Source organism: Lontra canadensis, unplaced genomic scaffold, assembly GCF_010015895.1.
Source record: "Lontra canadensis isolate GAN:19392208 unplaced genomic scaffold, GSC_riverotter_1.0 scaffold47, whole genome shotgun sequence".
Lineage (NCBI taxonomy): Eukaryota > Metazoa > Chordata > Mammalia > Carnivora > Mustelidae > Lontra > Lontra canadensis.
In genome coordinates this window covers 5348647-5368584 of record NW_022631041.1, presented here as the reverse complement: position 1 = coordinate 5368584, position 19938 = coordinate 5348647, and the positions used below count along the sequence as shown (strand labels likewise).

At 38.5% G+C, this 19938-nt stretch overlaps 1 protein-coding gene across 5 annotated transcripts in view; it reads right to left on the bottom strand.

Annotated features, from left to right (window-relative positions):
• The window catches only part of AIG1 (androgen induced 1), a 252002-nt gene that overhangs the window by 2136 nt on the left and 229928 nt on the right, over positions 1 to 19938 (bottom strand). For 3 of the 5 annotated variants that reach the window (XM_032873070.1, XM_032873066.1, XM_032873069.1), the window contains one exon: positions 4503 to 4666. In XM_032873070.1, the coding sequence (XP_032728961.1) occupies positions 4503 to 4666 (164 nt within the window). Of the gene's footprint in view, positions 1 to 3574; positions 3899 to 4502; positions 4667 to 19938 lie in introns of those variants that run through there. The other 2 variants (XM_032873068.1, XM_032873067.1) reach the window with 2 other exon arrangements.

Genomic DNA, 19938 nt, shown 5'->3' with positions numbered 1-19938 from the left:
GAAAAACACAACGTGGATTCTGTTCAAACAGCACACATGACTTGGGTCCCAACTTTGTCCCATGTTCCCTCTCCTGTGGAGAAGCTCTCAGGAACTAATAACTGCTTGCTTTTCTTTAAGGTCTGTTTCGTCCTAAGTGTTCTCCTGCAGATGGGTTGACTTGGCAGCAATAGTGGAATCTTCAAAAGTGGGGGTGGAGAACAGGGGGTGTTCATTGACCCAGACAGGAAAAATGGCTCCCCACCTACTTCAGTTTGGCAGCTTTGAGGTAGAGGGAAAAAATTAGACAGCTGTAAATAATATTTGGAAGAACTAGAGGTATAATTTCCACATGAATAGCAGAAAGAAACCTGTCACAAAGCTGAGGCAGGATGTGCTTTTGGGAACATAGAAGAAGAGTTGATTGACCCTGAGAGAGTTAGTCATATGTGATTCTGCCAGGCAGGGAGAAGCGCTCAACCAGAGGGCAGCACTGGTACATTGTAGGCCTGGGTTGGCCTGTGTGGGACATGAGCTGGATAGGCATTTGGGGGAGAAGGTTTCTGTCACACAAGCCTGGCTCCAAACTCCTTTCTCTTTTGCTTGCTTTCCCTGTCCTTAACCTAACCTTTCACTTTTGGACACTTTCATTTCTGGTCGTATAAAATTGTACTTTAATAAGATTGGTCACCCCATTTAGACACACTGGAATTGGAATAAATTCTTAGATTAAGCACAGAAAGATTTCAGTGGTTATAGAATTGTGTGTTGTCCCACACCCTGCCCCCAAATTCATATGTTAAAGTCCTAACCTTAGAACCTCAGAAAGTGAAAGAAGGCCAAGGGTGTGGCTTTGCTAAGGAGATTAGGCATATCATTCATGGATCCAATTAACCATTTCAGCAGAAGCCAGGAAAGATCTGTGGGGGACCTTCTTGTCTGATGACTTGGGCCCCTGTGAATTGCATGGGAAACCAATAAGATTTTTTGAGAATTTTGTACTAGCAGAAACACTGTTAGCCTGGATGAAAGGGACAGCTAGATAGCATGAAATGAAGGAAAAATGACTCCTAAGGTGGTTCAGGGGATACCCTCTTCTGTGGGTAGGGCTACCACCCAGGGACAGAGCCACATCCTCCTTCTGGTGAGCCCTGAGGATGGAGCATTCAGCTAAAGAGGCTCATTCTCAAGCCTTTAAATCTAGAATTTTCCCTGCTATGTTTCAAACTTCGTTGAGAACTGTGGCCCTTTTTTCACACCCTGTAATTTCTCCTTTTTGGAAAGGATATGGGTATTCTATGTGTGTCCCACCAATGTGTTTTGGAAACAGATAACTTTCTGTATGGCTTCAGAGGTTCAAAACTGGAAATCAATTGTGCTTCAAGATGAATCATACCCCAAGTCTTAACCATACTTGATTTAGGTGATATTTAAGATGAGATTTTGTACCTCAGAGTTGATGCTGGAAAGACATTTGGAGCTGTTGGGGATGTATTTTGCAGGAATGAGGACATGAGTTTTGGGGACAGAAAGCAGAGTATTATGGATGGAACTGTGTCTCTCAGAATGTGATTGTATTTGGAAATAGGGTCTTTACCAAGTTAAAATGAAGTTATTGGGGTGGACCTAACCAAATATGACCATTGCCTTTATAAAAAGGGAATTTTTGGAGACAGCCTCACATGTAAGGATGAATGCCATCTGAACATGAAGACAGCCATCTACAAGTCAAGGAGAGAGGCCTGGAACAGGTCCTTCCCTCATGGCCCTCAGAAGAACCAATCCTGCTAATACCTTAATCTTGGTCTTCTGGCCCCCAGAACCATGAGACATTACATTTCAATTGCTTAAGACCCCCAGCCTGTGGTATTTTGCTGTAGCAGCCCTAGCAAACCAATATAGCAGTCTCAAAGTCACCTTGAGTTACTTTCCTTTAAAAGAGCAAATGCCTGACTATTAATTTACCTTATTTTAAGAGCTTTTTTGTTCATAGTTCATATCAGGCTGATCTATTTTGTTATCTTATAAACTAGGTCCATGGATCTTAGTGAAGTTTCTAACCTTTCATGTGCTGGGTTTTCAATGGTGACAAACCGATGGCTCATTAGAAAGAACACTGGATTGAACATTACTCAGAAGGTATTGGCCCCGCAACCACCATTTTGGTAGGTCACCTAGGATTTCCCAGCTCAGCTGCTGGTTAGTAAAAACAAAGGGCCAGCTTAGATGATTTCTAATATTCTTTTTAATTCCAAGATTCTGTAATAATGTGATTTTTATCTCAAAGTTGAAGTCAGTATAACCTAACCAAGTGGAGGAAGTGGAGTCATTAAAAATCATTATGGATACAAGGAAGGGCACTCAGCATGGTATCCCTGCTTCTTGGGAGATTTTGTTTAGGGTATAGTAAATGTACTCAGTATTGTAATACTGTACTTGATTGTATTCAATTTACTGCACACATACCCCCCCCACACACACATGTACACACAGCACACACTGCTTTTAATCAACAGTTTCAAATTTTACTATCTACAGAAGCAGGCAGCTAATGTAATGGAGAAAAGTGGCTGGGTGAGAACGAGGAACACTTAGGGAGCCATCTCAAGGAGCAATTTATCCTCAGTTCTAATCCATTGTTGCCAAAAGAGAACAGTGAGCTCAGTGTTGCGAGATCCTAAGGTATTTGATAAGCTGATGAATCTGGCCTGTTTGTGTAATCTCTCAATTTTTAAATGTTGTTTCAAGAACAAAAATCCCACTTTATGGGTCTAACAAGCCATTTGGCAGGTCAAATTTAGAGGAGGTCATGAGTCTGCAATGCTTTTTATAAATGAAAAGCAAAATGTGCCTACTTGACACGAAACATCCACTTCTGTGGAATTAACTAGATGGTCCCATGTAGATAAAATTAATCTCCGTACTTAAAATGGGTTACAAAATGTTAGTCAATCTTACGTAAGAGAATGACACAAATTAAGTTGAACAGATCATTTAAAAAACCTTAGTTTCAGTATTCATTTTAACTTCTCATTGTTTTTTTTTTGTTTTGTTTTTTGTTTTGTTTTGTTTTGTTTTCACTCAATGTTTTTAAAGAGCAGCGTTCTATGAAGCGACACTGGATTTTTCTCTCTCTTAGTTTTCCGGCCATCTTCCCTTAGAAGTAGTTGAACAATGGCTGAATGACCATTGGGATCAAGCTAATCAAGGGGAAAGAGTAATAAATACTTCCTGAATAACATATATTAAATTTCTTAGCCTAAATTTAAATATGGCCTTCCTCTCAAGAAGTTGAGAAAAGTTTACATTTTGTTCTTAAAATATTTTTGTAAGTTAGCTAAATAATGAGTTAACTAATAAAGATTCCTATTCTCATTGAACAGAGAAGGAATTATTAAAGGATTCATTTCAGGTTTCCCAAGTTGTGGTCTGAACTGAATAAAAATTTTTGAGACTTTTTCTAATAGACCACTTACTAAAATCAAGCCAGCTGCTGAGAAAAGAAATCCTCAAATTCCTCTGGGCCATTTACCATGGACCAACACCTTGACACGCACAATTTTAGAAGATCCACACACAAAAAAGTCCAATCCAGTAACTGTGCAATGACTGCGTTTTATTTGTCTAATTAGATCAAGTTCCTGGCACAGTGTCTGGCACAAAGTAGGGCGTTCCATGTTTGTGGAACAGAGATCATTTACGGGTGACGTCTAGAATGTTGTGATTATACTGGCGATGCCCAGAGCTCTCTAAAATTCCCGGACCATCTTGCCCTTCAATGTACTTTCATGCAGGACTCAAATGGCTGCATGCCGTGCTGTTGCTTTTTCCACCTTCCCATTTTTCTGCTATCTGACATATACTTTGGATCGGTGTGCACAGCTTGGGTAAGATTATGTGCCTTGCCAAGATGGAGGTTCTGTCATAAACGGAAACAGAAGAGAAATCAAATCATAGGTTAAGAGAGTTTGGTAGCAATGACGTATTACCCTTTATTGCCTGTGCCTCTTTGCCACCTTCAGTCCTTGAAAATGACAGTCACTGGTGAATCACAGTGGCTGCAGGCATTCTGCACAGCTTGGAGTTCTAGCAGAAAAGTGGGGAGACCTCTCTGAAGGATGATGTAAGAAGTGGAGGTCTGGGTGGTTTCTAATGGGACTGTTTGGTTACATTTAATAATTTGTCTATTTATGGGGGGGTGTCCCTTTCGCTAAGGCAGTATTTTGTTGATCAGAATGAAATTCCTAAATTTTTTTTTATTGTTAACACTACATTTCTCCCTATAAAATTTTATAGGTATGCTTCTTTTTCCTTAGATTTGGATGTTTGACTAGTTAATAAGACAAAGTGAGTAATAAACCTTTCAGGTAAGAGCCAGCAACTCTTAAATTAACACTGTGTAGTTATAAAAATGAAACTCTTCTTAAGTGATCCTGTGCTATGATGGAATTTTCCTTCAGTGTCTGCACACACTCTTTTAGATAGCAATTCTCCCGTTTTATGCTCCCCCAAACAATACTTACTTCTTTGTGTATCCCAGATATAGCTGTTCAGAACTTCTCCCAGCAGGTACAAAAAGTTCATTAAGATGGTTGTAGACCCAAAGAAGACGATTCTGGCTCCTGGGCCAATGTATTCCAGGAAAGGGTACACCCACATCCCAGTTACATGATGCACCCAACATACCCTGCAATAGAATTGGAAATGGGACAAAGACAGGAGTTCTTCTCATGTCAGATTTCAAAACTCCTGCTATCACAAATATAGACCCCCCCACTCCAACCATCCTTCAGCAATGCCAGTTACAAGTTTGCTTCTGACACCCAGGAACTACCAGAAATTTTGTTGTTGTTTGTTTTCTTTTACTTTCTTTAGAATTCATTTATTTATTTGAGAGAGATAGAAAGAGTGTGGGCACAGTGTTCAGGGGGGAGGGGCAGAGGGAGAGGGGCTCAAGCAGACTCTGCACTGAGCACAGAGTCCCATGCGGGGCTTGATCTCACGACCCTGAGATCACAACCTGAACAGAAATCAAGAGTCAGACACTTAACTGACTAAACTACCCAGCTGCCCCTGTTTTCTTTTACTTTTTGTTCTAAAATAATTTTAGACTCACAGAAGAGTTGCAAATGTAGTACAGAGTTCCGGCAAGCCCTTCACCTAAGTGTCCCTGAATGTTAACATCTTGAATAATGACAGTACAATTAGTAAGGTGCCATTAACATTGGTACAACACTACTAAGTGGACCGCAGACTTTATTCAGAATTCCCACTTCCCCATTAATGCCCCTTTTCTAGTTCAGGATCCAACAGGATCTTTGGTAGTCACATCTCCTTAGTCTCCTCCAATCAGGCAGTTCTTTGGCTTCTCCTTCTTTTTCCTGACACTTGATGGGCTCTGATCAGGTATTTGAAACTGTTGTTTTTCTCAATACTGTTATACAATCTTAATTTCTTCCTTACATACGGAAACAATATAGCATCAGGCAAGCACACTGTAATTAAATCTAGGTGAGTATGTGCCATATGGCCTTCCAACCAGATAGCAGTGTGTACTCAGCAGTGTACTCAGTGTAGAGCGCAGTGTGTACCTGCTGATGGAACCATCTTATGACCTCACCAATACCTGGCTAACCACCATCTGGATCTTTGGATCCTTTATTTGTCCCCCCCCCATTTCATAAATACAATGGAATATTACTCAGCCATCAAAAAGGATGAGAAACAAGACAGAGGATCATAGGGGAAGGCAGGGAAAAATGAAACAAGATGAAACCAGAGAGGGGGCCAAATCATAAGAGACTCTTAATCTCAGGAAACAAACTGAAGGTTGCTGGAGGGGAGGGGGGTGGGAAGGATGGGGTGGCTGGGTGATGAACATTGGGGAAGGTATGTGCTATGGTGAGTGAATTATGTAATTGTGTAAGTGTGAATTGTGTTAAGACTGATAAATCACAGACCTGTACCCCTGAAACAAATAATACATTATATGTTAATTTAAAAAAAAAGAAAGGATGAATACCTACCATTTACACGATGTGGATAGAACTGGAGGGTTTTATGCTGAACGAAATAAGTCAATCAGGGAAAGACAATTATCATATGGTTTCACTCATATGTGGAATATAAGAAATAGCACAGAGGATCATAGGGGAAGGGAGGGGAAAACTAAATGGGAAGAAATCAGGGAGGGAGACAAACCAAGAGGGACTCTTGGATGCTGGGAAACAAACTAAAGGTTGTAGAAGGGGAAGTGGGTGGGGGATGGGGTAATTGGGTGATGGGCATTAAGGAGGGCATGTGATGTAATGAGCATTGGGTGTTATATATAACTGATGTATCACTGAACTCTATATCAGAAACTAACGATATACTGTATATTGGCTAACTGAATTTAAATAAAAAATACTTGCTTTTAATTATTCTATTGTGTTCAAGAGATATTTTAGGCTCAGTGGGAATACAACATCATTAATCTCCACTGTTCTCAGAAAATTTGTTAGAATATTTGCTCCGTTGGTTGGTCCTGACACAACCTCTAAGAGCAATTTTGCAGAACATTCTTGGGCTCATCACTTTATCAATTCTTGTCAATGTTGAAGACTAATGAAAATACAAATAACATTACTGCATGTTATAAAAAGATGACTTTTTATACTTATGTGTTTTGGGGTCATCTTCCTGGTAATCCATGGCTTCAATTTTTATTAAGGAGACCCATATATTTACCTCATCAAAGCAGGAAACTTGGGGATCTTTCCCTAGAGCTTGCAGTCTCAGTGAGGGTGATATCACTCCCACTCAAGGAGGTGAAAATTTGTTCTGAAGACTTCTTCAGAAATCTTACTCTTCTTATGTGTAAAGCACAGATGCATACATACAAAGAACATAAACAGATACACAGTTTACCTGTGGTCTTAAAATTTCACAAGCCCAGCAATTTCACACCTGGTTATACATACAAAATAATTGAAGGCAGTAACACAAACAGACATTTGTATACCGATGTTCATAGCAACATTATTCACAATAACTAAAAGGTGGAAACAACTTAAGTGTCCACTTAGAGTCAATGGATACACAAAATTGGTCTATTCATACAATGGAATATTATTCAGCCATGAAGAGGAATGAAATTTTGATACATGCTACAAAATGGATGGACCTTGAAAACACTGTACTAAGTGAAATAAGCCAGACACAGAAAGACAAATATCGTATGATTCCACCTATGTGAGATACTAGAATAGGCAAATTCATAGACAGGAAAGTCTAATAGAGGTTACCAGGGGCTGGGAGGAGTGGGGAATAGGGAGTTAAGGTATAATGAGCACCGAGTTTATGTCAGGAATAAGGAAAATGTTTTGGATAAAGATAGTGGTTATGGTTATATAACACTGTGAATGTATTTCATGACATTAAGTTGTACAATTATAAATGGTTAAAATGATAAAAATATTATATATATCTTACCACAATAAGACATTTTTGTAGGTTGGATATTAGGAGGAAAAATACCTAAAAAGTTTCCTTGGTGGGGGGCTTAGTAATGAAAGAAAGTGGAGAAATGTTGTCTTAGTGGGAAGAGATGGTCATTAGGTCCATCTGGGTCAGCTTGAATAACTGTCCAAACTAAAAGCCTTTTACCAAAAGAGGAAGGAGAACTAGTCAAGATTTTTCCTTCTTAAAAGGCTGAAAGACTTGTGAGAATCAGCAGAAATTAAATTGTTAGAACTACCCTGTGGGATTCTGATGCATCATATTCTGTTTGTCCATAAATTAGAGGCAGTTTTAGCTTCCTAATCTTTTCTTCACTGGTATAAGGAGTACTGTGTGCTCATCAAGTCGTTTATTAATTTCCACTGAGATAATAGGCAATTCTCCAAAAATGTAACACCGTAAAGCTATAATTGATTTTGCAAATCAATTTATAAAATTATAATCTGACTCACTGTAAAACTCTTTCCTCAATTAGGCAAATTAGGAGCCATTCAAATTATGAATGCTAGTTGTGTTTTTTCTACCTGTTCCTGGCTTTCTACTTGTTTCTGGTAGAATGAAACTGTCACTAGCAGCTTTTGGTAAGGTGTCTAATGCAGGCCTCTGCTCCTCTGATGTTGTTTGTGATGCACTGTTAGTTTGTATGCAACCATCTCAAACTATTGACCAGATATAACAACCACAACCACATCCCCTTTATCTATAGATGACTCCTAAATTTATATCTCCAGTCTTGATCTCTTCCTGATCTCCAAAGTTCTATTCCCTGGTACAAACTGCACATCTCCCATGGGAGGATGCATCTCCAACCCAACACTTCCATGATGACATCAGCATCCTTGTATCCTAATTCCTGCATGACTGCCCCCATTCCCCCCACATATAACATGCATCTCCCACATCTTTCCCTTCTCACATCAATGATTGCTACATTACTGCAGTAGTAGCTTGGGACAGAATATGTGGAGTCATCTTTGACTTTCTTTTTCTCACAACTCACATCCAACCCACCCTTAAGATCCCATTGGCTCTATTTTCCAAATATACCAAGACATCTCTCTGTCATTGCCATCACTACTATCTGGGTTCAAGCCATCACCACCTCTCACTAGAACCCTTGCAAGAGCTTCCTGTGGCTTTGCATTTACATTTGCTATAGTCTAGTCAGTAGGCTATTCTCATTAGATCAGCCAGACTGATCTGGTCTAAATGGAAATCAGGATGTGCCACTATTTTGCTCAGAACTTTTGCTTCCCCTCTTGTTAGAGTAAGAGCCAGAGACCCCCAGTGGTTCTTCAAGGCCCTACATAGGCTTGCTTGCTGGGCACTCTACTTACTTTTCTTCTCCTCTTCTCCTCTTGCTCACCCACTCCAGCCACATTGACTCCTTGGCCTACCTTAAGAACACTGAGCGTTCTATATTTGTTCCCGTGTCTGGAACATTACTCCTTATCCCGATCTCCCCTATTGTATTCCCAGTGTTCCCTTGTGTCCTTCTGGATTTTGCTTAAAGGACATCTTCTCAATTAGTTCTTCCCAGGCCACTGCATCTAAAAGTTGCAACCTTTATCCTGAAACTTCCTATTCTCCATCCCTTTATTTTTCTCCCCAGCCAGTTAATATACTGTATTTATTTTTACTGATCTGTTTATTGTCTGTCCAACAAGCACAAGTATTTTTTATCTGTTAGGTTTATAGCTAGATTCTGTGGCTCTTGGAGCAGTATCTGGCACACAGATTGTGCTCAATAATTGTTGAACTAATAATGGAATAAAGAAATATAAAAAACAATAGCATCTGTTTATTAAGCCTTTACTGTATGACAGGCACTTTGCAAAAAACTTAAAAAAAAATTTAAAAAAAGTCTCAACCCTACCCTCCTCCCCAATCCCTATGTTCTTTTTAAAAAATTTCTTTTCAGTGTTCCAGAATTCATCATTTATGCACCACACTCAGTGCTCCATGCAATACGTGGTCTCCATAATACTCACAACCAGGCTCACCTCCACTCTCTTCCCCTCCAAAACCATCAGTTTGTTTCTCAGAGTTCACAGTCTTTCATGGTTCATCTCCTCCTCCAAATTCCCCCAACTTACTTCTCCTCTCCATCTTCCAATGTCCTCCGTGTTATTCCTTATGCTCCATAAATAAGTGAAACCATATGATAATTGAGTCTCTCTGCTTGACTTCACTCAACATAATCTCTTCAAGTCCCTTCCATGTTGATACAAAAGTTGGGTATTCCTCCTTTCTGATGGAGCCATAATACTCCATAGTATATATGGACCATATTTTCTTTATCCTGTGCTCTTTTCTGTAGAGAACTGGATAGTAAATATTCTCAGTATTCTCATACACTCTCTGTCACAACTCTCAACTTTGCCATTTAGTGCAAAAGTAGCTATAGATAATAGGTAGACAAAAGACTGTGGTTGTGTTCCAATAAAACAGTGGAAATGTAAAATTCTCAGGGCAGGGTGGTGGATAGCTACTCTGAGTACGGTGTTTTACTAGCATATGTAATCCCCTTCACTATTCAGCCACCCTATGAAGTATGGTTATCCCTATTTCACAGATAAAGGAGCTGAGACTGAACTAAAGAACTTGTCTAAAAAATAGCAAAGCTGGAAAAGCAATGTACAACTGATTTCTTTTCTGCTGCATGGACTTGCTTCCCTAAGTGAAGAATTTAATAGAATCTCCAAAAACGGAGTGAAGCTTTTTTTTTTTTTTAAGTTTTCTTGACTATATCTCAGATATAGAAGTCCTGTTATGTATGTGGGTTTCACTGGATTGGTGTGAATGATGCACCCACTTGTCCTAACAAGTTGTGCTTTTACCATTTGTTTCCTTGATACAATCAGGGCTCAATTCCCTGCACAAAAATGACTCATAGCCTTGCTCATCTATCTGTGGAGAGTTCCCAGTTCTTGGTTGACTTCCATTTCTATCTTGTTAAAACCTTTCTGTCTTAGTGCTCGAATGGCTTATTCTTGAGGTAATGACACCAATTTTCATTTTAGCCTAAAAAATGGATAATTGTGTGGGGTGTGTGTGTGTGTGTGTGTGTGTGTGCATACACAAAAATATGCAGATATTCTAGTATCATATGACTTCTAGGATTGTCTATTATTAAATATACCTCCATTTTAGTTCAGTTGAATGTGCAACTTAAAAATAATATTTATCAATGCCTCCTATCTAATTGCTACATGATACAGATTTTTAAAAAATATTTTATTTATCTCTTTATCAGAGAGAGAGAGAGAGAGAGAGCGAGAGCGAGAGCACAAGAAGGGAGAGGTGCAGGCAAAAGAAGAGGCAGGATTCCCACTGAGTAGGGAGCCCAGTGTAGGACTTGACTCCAGGACCCTGAAATCATGGACCTGAGCTGAAGGCAGGCGCTTAACCGACTGAGCCACCCAGGTGTCTCTTGACACAGGTATCTTTTATTAAAGCACAACCAAAAAGTTTCCATCAACTTCGTAAATACTGTTCTATATGTCTTCTCTTCAAAGGCAAACTTCTCCAGGGAATCTGTACTCATTGACTCTATATCTATACTTTGCAATCATTCCTCCCACAACAGTCTGGCTTCTAGTCTTGATACTCCACCAAAACAAAGCAGCCCTTTGACGTCAATTTCTCCTGGTTTTCTTCCTACCACTTTGGCCACTCTTTTTGGTTCTCTTTTTAAGTTCACTCTCCACCACCCACCACTAAATGTTGGATTTCCTTAGAGTTTGGTTTTTAAGCTTTCTTCTCATATTGTGCATTCTCGAGTAATGAGTTCATTTATGTTCACTGGTTCATGTCTAAAACCTATACATGGAAATTTCACAAATCTACATCTTAGTCCAGACCTCTCCTCTGTTTCAGAGAAGTTTATAAAACAGTGCTCAATACACCTTAAACATACCTCAAAATCCATATATCTACAGTTGAAGTCATGCTCTTCTCCCTCAAACCTGGTCGTCCTCTGATATTCCTTTATCCCTGTGAATGGTATTACTAGTCATTCAGTTTTGCAGCTCAAATCTGGGAGTCATCTTTGCTACTTTTCTCTCTGCATCACATATATTTAGTCCATTATCTTGTCCTGTCAAGGTTATCTCACACACCTCTCCAATATGTTTTTTTCCCCATCTCCACCACCTTAATTTGTGTTATGATCATCTCTGTTTGGAGTAATGTAATAGTTTCTAGTTGTCCTGACATCTACTATTGTCTCCTTCTGATTCATCCTTGCAATTGCCAGAGTAATCTTTTCAAACCAGAAATCTAAACACATTATATCCCTGCTTCAAACATTTCAATGGCCTCTCATTCCTTTTTTGTTAAAGACCTAATTTTTTTTAAGTGACCCTGAGATCACAACCCTGAAATTAAGATCAAGAGTCTGGATGTTTAACCAACTAAGCCACCTAGGTGCCCCAAAGACCTACATTTTTAACAAAGTCTAGAGTGTTCATCATAGACTGGCATCTATCTGTTTCATACTCCCTCTCATACCTGGCTCTTACACTGACTTTCATTTGGTTCCTTGATTTTACCATATTTCTTCCCGCCATGTAGATTTTTACATGTTCCTCTTTCTGCCTATGCTGTTAGCTCTCTATCCCTTAGACTCATTAGGTTATATTTCTCCTTTATATCTTAGCTCAACTATTATAACTTACCAGTCATCACTTAGGAAAATTTTCCTCGATCTACTAGGTTAGGTCAGATTTTCATAAACTCCTTATGGAGTCATGAATCTATTTTATAAGATCTTCTTTTATTAGCACTTAAATTTGAATGATATCTTTATTGGAATATGTTTTTTCCCATCTAGAGTACTAGAGTATCTAAATTCTGTGAGGTGAGGGACTGTTTTTACTTCTCCTTTAAACTTTTTTTTTTTTTTTAAGAGAGAGAGAGGGCAAGGAGGGGCAGAGGGAGAGAGAGAATCTTAAGCAGGCTCCATGCTCAGTGTGACCCTGACGTGGGGCTTGATCTCATACCCTGAGATTGCAACCTGAGCCAAAATCAAGAGCCAACTAACATTAGCTAACATTAACCAACTGAGCCATCCAGATGCCCTTATTTTTACTTCACATTGTGTCACCAGCATTTAGTCTGTCTGCCATCTAGTAGAAGAATGAATGAATGAATGAATGAATGAATGAATAGCATTTAAGCTGTGATAGGAAGGATACGTAAGAGTTAGGTGAACAAAAATGGGAGGCAAGAACTTTCTAGCCAAATGGAATAACATGTTCAAAGACCTGAAAACAAGGGAGAGCTCCCAGATATTCAAGAAGAAAACATTTTTGTTGAGATCAGTGGAGAGAGGGTATGAGGGAGCAAACAGACACCAAACTGTAGGTGGGTTTTTAAGCCATGGTAAGGATTATAGTCTGTATTCTTCTGTGGACAACAGAAAGTCTTTGAGAGGTTTCAGATAAAAGTGAAACAGATCAGTTGACCTGGAAACCCATTATATCAGAGTTGGTGGTAGCCAAGATTGGAATGATAGCACTGGGAGTGAACATTAGTGGGTAGATTTAAGAAATATTTAGACCGACATCTATCAAATTGTGGGTCATAAGCAGTAGCATGCTGGAGATGGTCGAGAGAGCTGATTGTTGGATCTTTGGGATGTTTACAAGCTCTTCAGTTGGTAGCTTAACTTCACCCAGTAGAAAATATCAGAAAACTTTACATAAAATGATGATAAAAATTGTTTTATGAAACTTGTGTTTCACTTGTGGGGTGTGTGTGTGTGTGTGTATGTGTGCATGCACATGCATGCTGGCATGATGCAATAGATGTCTCTTTCACTGAAGGTAAAATACATTTAAAAGAAACTGATTTAGAAAATAGAATTAAGAGAACTTGGTGATTGACTGGATTTAGGCAGTGAGGGAACTGAGATGAGTTAAGATTGAATCATAGATTCCTGGCTTGATTAACTGGGTGGAGAGTGCTTCCATTTCCTGAGATAGGGAATGCCATAAGGGAGCCCGTTTGAGGGGATGATGAGTTCAGTTTCGACATGTTGAGTTTGAAGTGTCTGTAAGTGATCCAAGGGGAGATTTCCTGAAGGCAATTACATGGGTTTGGACTGTAGAGAAAGAACTGATGTAGCAATACAGATATAGGGTTCCTTGGCCAAAATATGGTGGTTGGAGCCATCAGAACAAATTGAGATCACCCAGGTAGAGTATAAGAGCTGAGAGGTCCATGAGAGAGACCTAGAAAAGATCTATGGGGTAGTTTGAGGAGAATGAAGCTAAGAAGCAGACCAAAATAAATAAATAAATAAATAAAAATGAGCTAGTGATAAGAAAGGAAGACAGAGAAGTATAGTGTCTTGTAGGCAGGGGACAAGTGGGAAAAGAATAGACTAGACAACATCTAGTAGCATAGTATATTTGAGAATTGAGAATAATTAGAAAACTGACTTCCCTCCTACAAAGTAGAAGCAAGAAAATTTTCAGATTCTAAGTGGTATGTGTCTCCTTCAAATCTCTTTTGGATTTTGACAGGGTATACACGATAAATAGTGAGTAAAGAAAAATTGCCCTTGTTAAGCTCAGTAGCTCTTACACCACCTAGACAAATTTCATCCCATCACATAAATCATGAGTTGTGCTGATCACTGGAGCCCTTGAGGAGATGTAGGGAGGAAGACATATCATCTTCCCTTTTCTGCCTCTGTCACCCTTATTTATCCTGGATAGACATACATACTTACCTATCTTATCACTGATGATCTTTCATTTCTTAAGATTAGTTTAATTTTAAAAGGCTTTAAAAATTGCTTTGTTATTCACATTTAGTTAAGGAGCTAGGATATTCAACAGCTGGGCTACTACTCATAAGACGCATAGGACACAGACTCATGCAATAGCAGCTAATGGCTAATGTCGTTGAATTCTCAGTGACAGGCACTATACTGAAAGTTCTACATGAGAGACTCTTTGGGAAAGGTCTTATATTATTACCATTTTGCAGATGAGGACACTGAAGCCCTGAGAAGTTCAGTAAGTGAAGAAGCAGGGATACACACCTCAGCAGTCTGGCTCTCAGCCTATAGTCTGACCTCCTCCAGAGCTCTGAAGAATAGAAAGCGATGGATGGGAACAGGGTTCTGGACAGATTTTAATGTGCTCAGAATACAAAAATGATCCAAGTATGAAATCTCTGTGTAGAATTTTTGTTTTTCCCCACTGACTATAAAAGTTATGGAAAATGTGTGAGATACATAAATATTGCAAAATGTAAGATCAATCAGTTTTGGTGAAGTTTTAACATGAGAGTGAGTCTCTTATAAAACTCAAGGGTCAGATTTTGCAACTTCCTGAGAGGGAAGGAAAACCACTGCAAGGATGAAATAATAAACACTTCCTTCAGAAAAGGCATTGACTTACATCTTAAGAAAGAGTCACATCGTATGTGCATTTAGCCTACTGAAATTTACTACACTGCTTGGCAGGCAGAGAGCATGTACTCCAAGGTGGGGCAAGATAAGGGATGTGCACTGGTCAGCTTCCTGACCAGTGGGTCTCTGTATGTCTTCCATGGTATTTCCAACCTGATGCTTTCGAAAGACTTGCCAAGGCCAGTTTTAACTTTTGGTTCAGAATGCTGACTTTAGACGTGGCCCTCTTTTTAGATCTAATAATCTCAATTTAGGGCAATATAAAGGCACCTTGGACCATCTCCTGACTATTGATTGCAAGGAGATTGGTTCTTGCTACACTTTTGAGAATCTAGAATTCTGTTGGAGTTTTCTGGAGTTTGTGTACTCATTCATTTATTCAACAAACACTTCTTGAATCCTTTCTGTGTGCCAGTTGGAATAAGCAGCAGTAAGGATGCGATGGTGTGCCATTGAGGAGATCATGGTGCAGAAGGCTGCCAAGGTTCCCACTGTAATGGCTGTGGGCCCCAGGAATATGACAAAAGATATCTGCCTAGGTGGGAACAGGGCTCTGGAAACAGGTCTCAAAAAGTTTTCTATGGTGATGTGTACAGTAATGTTAGAGAATTAGTGCATCAATTCATAGGCAAATACCACATGGAGGGATCCCATCTGAAGCAGTGTTAAAATATCCTCTAGCTCAGTTATAGAGATAATTTTAGAAGTTACAGATAAAATTACACAACTCTTCATTTACTGTGGATTTAATAGAGTATTCTTCAAGATAATCTTAGGGTATAATCATAATATACAATTTATCAGTGTCTTTCTAATTTTCTCATTGGAGTTAGCCCAAATTGACATCTGTTGGAGGTATCTAGACATGAGGCCAGCTTTATGTATGTGCACCTTATGCAGTCACATGTGGTCTCAGACTCAGAAGGACCCTACATTTGACTTAATACTCTGCTTCCTTATCTTAAAATTCCTAATCATTTTTGAATCAGGGGCTCCAAATTTTTATTTTGCACTGTGCTCCACAAATTATGGAGTTGGTGCTGTCGGATAGCTTTACCATTTATACTTTGGATCATCTTCTAGGTTATCCATATAGTAGTTAGGTCACCCTGAATATTATTTAACTTTAGAAGCCTCAAGTTTCTCTCTGCTAACGGAGTATAAAGAATACTGCCTATCTTAGAGATTGACTCAGAAGATAACATAAAGTTATTAGCAGAGTCAACTTCAGTTAGATAAAAAAACAAGCAAACAAAACAGACAAAATCTTCCCACTGCTTCTTCATATGCAGAAATACATATTTTTTCTCTACTCACATACACAAAGATATTTTCAAGGTTACAAGCCCCTCCACCCATCCCTGGGGAAAAGACAAATTGTGCATGCCTCCCAGAATGAATTCCTGTAATGAGGTAATGAAGAAATGTGTTTTCTTCCTGATTCTAAATCACAAACATCAGAGTAATTTATCCACACAGGCAGGCCAATAGTCTACTTCAGAATATTTTCTCCCAACACATTTCCTGGCACATATCTAAAAAGTGGTTTCAAATGATTTGCTTCTTTTGAATCCTGCTTTCTATAGCCTACCTGATCTTCCCGTGATTATTTCCCCAGAGAGCTCAATTCAAATTTCCCTAGTAAAATTCATGACTGATTGTGCTTAACTTTAATCATTTGGACCTTCTTAAAGTATATGGATGCAAAACGTCAAGTTGACACATTGAATGTTGTAGGAAACATATGTTCTTTCTAGAAAGAGGTGGGGAGTGTGGTCAGCAAGGGATTCTCATGACCTGAACAATCATCAAAGTTGGCTGTGGTAGTGGGAAATGCATGCGCTTAAACTGCTAGCTCTGGAAAGGAAGAGGAACACCTAAATCCCACATAGGAAAATCACAATTATCCATATTTTGTAGAAATGATCTCTAGTGTCTCTCTAGCACATTTTGTGCTTCTCCTTCTAGTAGATTCTTATTTTTAGGACTGTAGTGTTCTCGTTATCCCTGCCATGATTATATCTTCCTTGATCCTGCCATCTTTAACTACCAACCTCTCTCTCTTTCTAATTGCCAATCTCCTTAAATAAATAGCAAATTTCTAGACATCTCTTGAGCTCTTGCTTTGTGCCAGTGTCCAGTCTCAAATTGCAGTGAGGCCATGTCTATACGGTTTGTCGTATCTGTCCTCTCTGTGCTTCTTCCATAACTATTAAATGTTTCTTTTTTCATTCAATAAATATGAGCCAGTGTCTAGAATGTGTCAGGCACATAAATATTGCAGTATGTAAAGTAGATGTAGTCCTGCCCTTGTGACAAGATTTCCAGTATGACTGAAATACAGATACTGTAGTACATTATGCCCTTGCTAGTGCAAGGGAAGGGTGGGGGTGTCAGTTATTATTTTTCCAAGCTGAGTTGTAGTGTTCATTTTTCAACCTCATTTTAATTTTTATCAAAATTAAACCATTTTTATCAAAATTAAACCATTAAACCATCTAGAAAGTTTATATTAAAAGGCAAAAAGTCAATGCCATACCCAACTGAAGGTAGCCCTTAGTCTCCTTCAGATACCCTGTGCAGATTCCCGAGAGGAAGCCATATTCATCAATTTTAGTTGTTTCTTTAGATTTTATATTTAGATTTCTTAAAAATTGCCATATATTGCCAATATTCTTGATTTATCAACTTTATATAGTATCTTCTGATTCCTAACATGAAAGATATGGGTTCAGCCACTTCACAACCCCTCCCCTCCTTTTTTATCTTTTATCCATAAATTTTTTGATATTATATTTGGGTGGGCTAAATCAGTCCTTTGTATTTACTTTTTTTATGTTTTTGGTGTTGTATCCAAAAATTTTACCAAACCCAAATTCCTTGTTTTCTTCTGGAAGTTTATAGAACACTGAACTTGACAGTTAGGGTTATGATGCATTTTGAGTTAATTTTTGTGAAAGGTATAAGGTTTGTATCCAGATTGACTGTTTTTTTTTCATATGGACTTTCAATTGTTCCAGTACCATTTTTAAAAAATTTCCTTTATTCACTGAATTGCCTTTGTTCCTTTGTCAAATATCAGTAGACTATTTATGTGGATCAATTTCTGGGATCTCTATTCTGTTCTAATTATATCTATTCTTTTACCAGGACCACATTGTCTTGATTACTGTAGCTTTATAGTAAGTCTTGATAGTAGTATCAGTTCTCCCATTTTTTTTCTTTTCTTCAACACTGAGTTGTCTATTCTATGTCCTTTGCCTTTCAACATAAACTTTAGAATTGGTTTGTCAAGATCCACAAAATAACTTGCTGGGATTTTGATTGGACTTGTGTTGAATCTATAGATCAAGCTGATAAAAATTAGCATCTTAACAATATTGGGTTTCTCAATCCATGAATATAGATAGACTCGCTCTCCACTTACCTCTTATTTCTTTCATCAGAGTTTTTTATAGTTTTTGCATATAGATCTTGTACACGTTTGTTAGATTTATAGCTAAGCATTTTATTTTTTTGGTGCTATTGTAAATTTTACTGTTTTCAATTCAGATACTCCCTATAAATTGCTCGTATATAAAAAATCAATTCATTTTTGTATATGAACCTTGTATCCAGTGACTAGTTCCAGGAGGTTTGGCTTTTTTGTTTTGTTTTGTTTGGTTAGTTTTCTGGAATTGTCTGCATAGATAATCATGTGATCTGTGAACAAAGTTTTATTCTTTCCTTTTAATTTGTATAAAAATTTTACTTTCCTTTCTTGTCTTATTGCACTGGTTAGAACTTTCCATATGATATTAAATAGAAATGGTGAGAGAAGACATCCTTGCCTTGTTCTCAGTCTTAAGGATAAAATATCCATTTTTTTTTTTTTTACCATTAAGTATGATGTTAGCTGTAGTTTTTCAAATAGATGTTCTTTACCAATTTGAGGAAGTTCTTCCCTACTCATACTTTGCTAAGTTTTCTTTTTTTTTTTTTTTAAGATTTTATTTGCTTATTTGAGAAAGCGAGAGCATGTGTGAGAGTAGAGAGGGGCTGAGGGAGAGGGAGAAGCAGCCTCCCTGGTGAGCAAGGAGCCTGACGCAGGGCTCAATCCCAGAATCCTGGGATTATGACTTGAGCCAAAGGTAGACAATTAATCCACTGAGCCACCAAAGAACCCCAAGTCTTCTTCTTTTTTTTAAAAAATCACGAATGGGGGGGTGCCTGGGTGGCTCATTGGGTTAAAGTCTCTGTCTTCAGCTCAGGTCATGATCCCAGGGTCCTGGGATTGAGCCCCGCATCGGGCTCTCTGCTCAGCAGGGAGCCTACTTCCTCTTCTCTCTCTCTGCCTGCCTCTCTGCCTACTTGTGATCTGTCAAATAAATAAAATCTTTAAAAAAAATCATGGATGGGTGTTGGACTTTGTCAAATTACTTTTCTGCATCTATTAATATGGTCATATTATTTTTCTTCTTCAGCCTATTGATAGGATGATTATACTAAATGAAGTTTGAATGTTGACTGGCTTTGCTACCTTGAAAACATTCCACTTGGTCTTGGTGGATAATTTTTTTTTAAGATTTTATTCATTTATTTGATAGAAGGCACAGTGAGAGAGGGAACATGAGCAGGGGGAGTGGGAGAGGGAGAAGCAGACTTCCTGCTGAGCAGGGAGCCCGATGCGGAGCTCGATCCCAGGAGCTGGGATCATGACCTGAGCTGAAAGTAGACACTTAACAACTGAGCCACCCAGGCACCCCGATAATTTTGTAAATACATTGTTGGATTGGATATGCTAATGCTTTGGGGGGGGCTGTTATTTTATATCTCATTTTCTTTTTTCTTTTTGAAATTTTTATTCAAATTCAATTTAGTTAATATAAAGTATATTATTAGTTTCAGGGATAGAATTTAGTGATTCATCAGTTACATATAATATCCAGTGCTCATTACATCAAGTGACCTCCTTAATGCCCATTACCCAATTATGACACCCCCACTACCCACCTCCCTTCCAGCAACCATATTTGTTAACTATAGTTAAGAGT